Here is a 6,000-nt window from a genome sequence, read left to right on the forward strand (position 1 = left end):
GAACTCTCTCCAACTCAGTATCCTGTCCCCTCTCTGAATTATCAAGGCTGAGCTACAGTAGGACCAAAGTGCTCTAATGTAATGTCTGTCCCTCTTCGACTACCTGGGTCCCTCAGTCTGCTGTGGTCTATGGTAAGACATAGACGTTTTTCCTACATATTAAACTCTACTATTATCTCCTCACAGACTGGTTTTTGCCCAGGCACACCAAGGTAAAGGTAAAGAAAGAAAAGCGTGCCATCTAGTGGGGATTGAACTCTGATTTAGGGCTCTATTCAATCTGTATCGCTGAAGCGTTATAGATTGCACGATAGAAATCAAAAGGTAATTTCCTTTTGAGACAACATATGCAGCGTTTACCGTTAATGCAGTGTCCGCTAATGCGGGAACATTGCCTTTAAATTTCAATCATGCTGTAATGCTGAACTTCTGCAATACGGATTAATACTGATGATTTGTTGGCACAGATGGTTCGTTTACATAGTAGGTTAGGATAATTAACATGGCAGGTTAGAGAACTAATACAGCAGGTTAGGTTAATTAAGGTAGCAGGTTATGAGAATGAGGTTAGGTTAGGAAAATGGTTAGGGTTAGGCTTAGCTACAATGCTAAGCTATCAACAACTGTTGTCCCCGACGCGACCACTGGATGGCGCAGTAGATTTAGGCTCCTCCATCTAGCGACAACGGTAAAAACGTAAACAAACCATCTGTGGCAACAAATCATCAGTATCATATCACCGGTTTAGACTACGTACAATTGGCCCACGTCTATTCATGTTGTTCCAGTCCCAATATATAATTTATCATGGCATCAAACAAGATGGTAAGCTACTGATTTTGGGATCCCATGGCCATTTCACAAAACAGTGAGGGAGCTGTCCTAATATGAGCCATAAGAACTTTCCAAATAAGAAACTCACAGATCCCTAAAGTGCCCAATAGTCCTTCTCTGACTATTGTCATAGGCTTTTGACATCAAAGCAGGGCTCTTTGGTGTGCCTGGGCCTTGTGAATATCTGTTTCCACACGTAATGGCATCCTGGGAGGAACAACCATAAACACTTTAACCAGCTCACAGCAGATTGCAGCCTGACGTTCATTCAACCACTTTCCCTTCAGGGGCCTGGAGGTCACACTCGAAGCCACACCCGCCCCATTCGCGTTAGAATTTCCGAACGAGAAAGTGTAGGCGGTATAGAAATAATTAGGCTCAAATTTAAAAATCATTAAACGACATAATGACGATTTCTATCATTCTAATCGAGGTGTAGATTACATCTCACATGCCATGTTTCCGAACTTGTACAAGGCTGCATGGGATTTCTCTTATTGCGACTCATGGCAATGTCTGTTTTAGGTACAATGCCAGGAGCTGCTTGTGGACTCGATTCCTATTCCTTTTGTGGATTCGTCCTAATCTTGAATTTGTTGAAAATGCTGAGGCACAAAGACTCTTGAGTACAAAAAGCTGTGAGGCAAATTCTTCCTGTCCCTGTTTTCTAAAGTGTTCTCTATAAAAGGCATGTTCATGTGCAACAAAGTTCACAATCACTCACTAATCTATCAGCTGTTCCTAGGATAGGACATCTGGTATCACAGATCCTGTGTTTTTTTTTATTTTTTTTTATTTTATATTTATTTAACTAGGCAAGTCAGTTAAGAACAAATTCTTATTTACAATGACGGCCTACACCAGCCAAACCCGGACGACCCTGGGCCAATTGTGCGCCGCCCTATGGGACTCCCAATCAGGCCATGAGTGATCTTGTGTGTAAATGTGAAACACATTTGTATAAACCTATCCCCAGAAATACTGACAGACACAAAGACACAGAGTTTCAGAGAGAGAGATTGAGTTATTGAATGTGCTTGCTGAAGGCAATTCTTACATACTCTTATTATTATTCCGCCCACTCTAGTACAAACGATTTAAACTGTAAACACGAAACCAACTTTCAAATGTGCAGACAGCCCCCACTTAGACTGCTTGAGAAAATATTTTTGATAGCGTTTATACTTTTTGTACTCCAACAATATTTAAATGAGCTCCCAATGCATTTCAATTGCAATAAAAGTGCCATAGACCTCCCTGGGGAAACATTGGGCACGCAACTCCTCTTACACCGTTTAAGCTATCAACACCAAACCAATATTGACATGTTCAGACTGACCCAACTTATATTGTTTGTCAAAGGCATTTTGATACTATTTATACTTTTTGAACTATAACCATTTAAAATTGTCATGAAAGCTCTATTGGCTAGAATAGTACATTTTAGATTTACCACTGCTCTTCAACCGTTTAAGCTATAAACACCAAACCTACATACAGACTGACAACTTAGATTGCTTGCCAAACGATTTTTGATACTATTCATACTTTTTAAACTATAAGCATTTAACATTTGCATAAATTAACATGGGTTTGAATGAGAACCATAGGAATACAGCGGTAGCTATAGAAAATGGTCCGGCTCCTTGGCCATTTAAGCTGCAAACTTTTGAAACGTTCAAACAGTCCTCACTTAAAATTCTCTCAAACCTTAATAAACTATCAAGCACACACATTTTCTTGAGGAAATGGCCTTATCTAGTCTTATGTGTGTTTGAGGAGGACTTTGAGGAAGACTTGGGTAATAAAATAAATACATTTGGAGACTCGAAAAGATGTTGAGTTTTTATTATCTAATTTGCCTATGCAGACCTCCTACGCATTAGCAACTTTAAGTGACAGATTAATAGTGTAAATTACAAACGTTATATCCCCTTATATCCTCTTCAAACATAGAGATTACATTAACATGACAACTTGACATTAACTTTCCTTTTTTCATCTGATTAATCTTTATGCAATGTCTTCAACGAGGAATCAACAAAGAAAGTATATTATGATATATATCTTGTCTAACAGAAGAGAAGAGATTGCAATGAAACACTCAAATGTAGTCATGAGAGGGAGAGAAACATCTAGGTGGATTAGCTGGCCACACTCTTGGTTGGTTGGGGCTGGAGGTCCTGGTGCCACTGTCTTAGACACTGTTGAACAGACTAAAGAAGTCATTCTTCTGGCCCTCAGGAGCCTCCTCCAGCTCCACACCCTCACAGAAAGATGGCAGATTGAGCACTTCAGGGTCTTTCACCTCAGTGACCACTTCGGAATTGCTGTGAGAAGAAGAGAGAAATAACATGCAAGTGTAGCGGACATGAGTCGGGCTCATTGTCTCGTGATATAGTAGCCCTGCCTGCAACTTCAAAATCAGTGTCATCTTCGGCCCAATTGGACATTTCCTCTAGGTCTAACAGTCAAGACATTGGTTTATCCTGTGGGAGACCAAGGTTCAGATCCTGCTCGTGACACACGAACATACGTATACTGTAAGCACAATCAGAGTCTGATATACAGAACAAAATCTCCATAATTCCTCAAGTACTAATCTAGTACTATGATATAGCAAAATATAGGCAGATGGTAGCAGCTATTATTCATTGCACAAGAAGGTTTCAGTGACCCTACAGCTGCATTAAACAAATTAAAAGTATGTCACTCACCTGAAGAGGAGCGTCATGGAGTCAGTTGAGTAGAAAGTGCTGAGTGGTAGACATTCTCCCACAGTAGTAGACAAAAAATACTGGCCTGGAGATGAGACAGACAGACAGATGCTTTGATTTGATACATTCTAATAGCTTCACTATATAAACCAATGTATACACCATTATACTTCATTAATAAAAATCACATTGACAGGTTGATTCCTAATGCGTATCATACTCACCCTTAGTCTCTGGCACGGATCCCATCCATATGTTCACTTTGATGTTCTCCTCCTGAACAGTGTCACTCCCCAAAAACAGCTCAACCCGATGGGCTGCACCAGTGGGGAGTTCAAGAGCGTGAGCATGAGAGTGCAGAGGCATCTTCTTACAGGACTGGTTCTTCATGTCAATGTCATAGAAGACCCCCTGAGAGAGACGGTAGAGAAGGAGGAATCCTCGGTTATGATGATGCTGTGTCATAACCACAGTAACAAGTGGGTTATGCAACTGTTATGTAGGACATGTGATGTTATAAAGCAGCTATTCTGAATTACAATTGGGTTGGACTCAACTGAAATCTTGCCTTGTATGTTTCTGTCAGTTGTCAGTGTTACCTCTTCAAACAGCATCAGGTAGTCCTCCAGATGCTCAGTCTTGTTGAGGTGCATCTCACTTTCAGTGAAACGTATCTTCTTGTCCGTAGAGTCGTAGCTGTAATGTCCAGTTGCCTTGATTTCACCTCCTGTAAGGGCCATCTGTTTTATCAAGAGAGAAAATAGATAGAGAGAGAGATGAAGATATATAGAAAGACTAATATGACCCAATTCTATACCTGCAAAATCTAAGCCAACTGCCAATTGGGTTGTGTTTAGGAGAAAACATTCAGGGTTGCATTCAGGGAAAACATTCAGGGTTGCCTGAACTGAGAATCTGGTTTGGTATAGAAATAATGCAATATGGCCACACAGTGTTCTTACATGACACTGGATATTGATAAGGTTGAATGGACAAGAGGGCTACTCACCACAGTCAGGACCCCAGTCATATTAGGTGATGCTAAAAGACAAAGACGGCAGTTAGACAGATTTTCAAATGTATAGGTATAATTTAATTTAGAAGAGACTGTTGGTTTATCCTTGACAATATTACCAAAATAGTCATACAAGTCACAGCAGTTTTCCACATAGTGCACAGCAAACATTAACTTCTACAAGTAGATATAAAGCAGATAATCCTTACTGCAGTGTTGTGGGCCGTGGGACTCTGCCAGGGTGGTGGCACCCAGACACAGCCAGATGGAGAGGGCAGCGACGGCAAAGGCCTGCATCTTCTCGTGGAGGGAGACTGAGGTTAACACTCAAACTGCACAACTCAGAGAGGATGATCACGATTCCAAGTGGTAAAAGGTACTGTGACAGGATGGATGGACACACTGGTCCTTTTATAGGGTCTAACCACAGGACTAAACAGAACACCTCCATGGGTCCAACCCCCACAGTGTCTGTCTCAATGGAAGGATGTTGTGGAAAGTGACAGGAGTGGTTTAAACTGGCTGACCCTTCCACCTGGACCCTGACAAACAACATCTGCATAAACAAGGACTTAAGGACAAGCCACATGGAGTCACTGTGGAGCAATGGTCTGCCTTTTCATTGTATCCCCTGTCCTGTCAGCATCTTGTGCTATAGAACCTATGCTATGATTCCTTGGGTACAGTCAACCCAATTAGTTTGTAAGCCATGAGCCAATATTCAGCTCATAATGAAAGCCATGTTCAACAGAGACCAATTTATAAGAATACTTATTGCTTGCTCTTAAATTTATTTTGATGGCCTTTCAACAATAAATTGTGTGGTATCGTAGAATATGGTGCACTTTTAAAACTAGAATATCTACTGTGTAAAATACATACCCTTTGTTCTTCTAAAACCTTACCAATGTGATGTTTATTGATAACAACCTTTCATGCCCTTATATTAATAGTGCTTACTGTGCAGTTTCTGTCTCTATGGCTGTGAAAGATCCAGCCGCCCTCTGAAGAACTTAGGGGGGCGTCCAATCCAAACACTAAAGGCCCTGTTCAAATGAGTTCGGCCCTCTGTCGTCCTGCTGTCTGTCCTCTGTTTCCCTACACCAAACAATATTAAACAATATAAGACAAGAGATTTGTTTTTCCTTTGAGAGGATGATTATGGTCACATCGCTAAAGAGGTCACGTTCGACTAAATCTTCAACTTAAAATGATTTGTTGAAAAAGTGAATAAAATGGTAAGATTTCATTTTTACATACAGCACATTTCACTGCTCCACAGCTCAGGTAACACAGCATGTTGACTGGTCTATAATCAGTGATCTGACATTCCTCTGGATTCAAATCTGGATACACTGTAATGGACAGAATCCAAATACTGTCATAATTAGTAGTATGTGTACATGTACAACATTTATACAGGATAAATATCAG

At 40.6% G+C, this 6,000-nt stretch overlaps 1 protein-coding gene across 1 annotated transcript; it reads right to left on the minus strand.

Moving 5' to 3' along the window:
- Positions 1-2,665: 2,665 nt before the first annotated feature.
- Positions 2,666-4,949, minus strand: LOC311142116 (ependymin-1). Its single transcript, XM_084177705.1, has 6 exons — positions 4,776-4,949; positions 4,561-4,592; positions 4,151-4,291; positions 3,776-3,962; positions 3,552-3,636; positions 2,666-3,164 (listed from the first exon to the last, which is right to left on the minus strand). Exons 1-6 carry the CDS (start codon positions 4,861-4,863, stop codon positions 3,032-3,034), a joined length of 666 nt encoding a protein of 221 aa, XP_084033831.1. The 5' UTR covers positions 4,864-4,949; the 3' UTR covers positions 2,666-3,031.
- Positions 4,950-6,000: the final 1,051 nt, after the last annotated feature.

Source organism: Coregonus lavaretus (genome assembly GCF_964263955.1).
Source record: "Coregonus lavaretus genome assembly, chromosome: 15".
In the NCBI taxonomy this organism is placed as follows: domain Eukaryota; kingdom Metazoa; phylum Chordata; class Actinopteri; order Salmoniformes; family Salmonidae; genus Coregonus; species Coregonus lavaretus.

Excerpts from the sequence above, each read along its gene's own strand:
- LOC311142116 (XM_084177705.1), bottom strand. The coding sequence starts at position 4,863 with ATGCAGGCCTTTGCCGTCGCTGCCCTCTCCATCTGGCTGTGTCTGGGT. Across the intron at positions 4,593-4,775 it reads CCACGGCCCACAACACTGCA|CATCACCTAATATGACTGGG; the intron begins GTAAGGATTATC and ends TTTGTCTTTTAG. Across the intron at positions 3,637-3,775 it reads ATCCGTGCCAGAGACTAAGG|GCCAGTATTTTTTGTCTACT; the intron begins GTGAGTATGATA and ends TCTCATCTCCAG.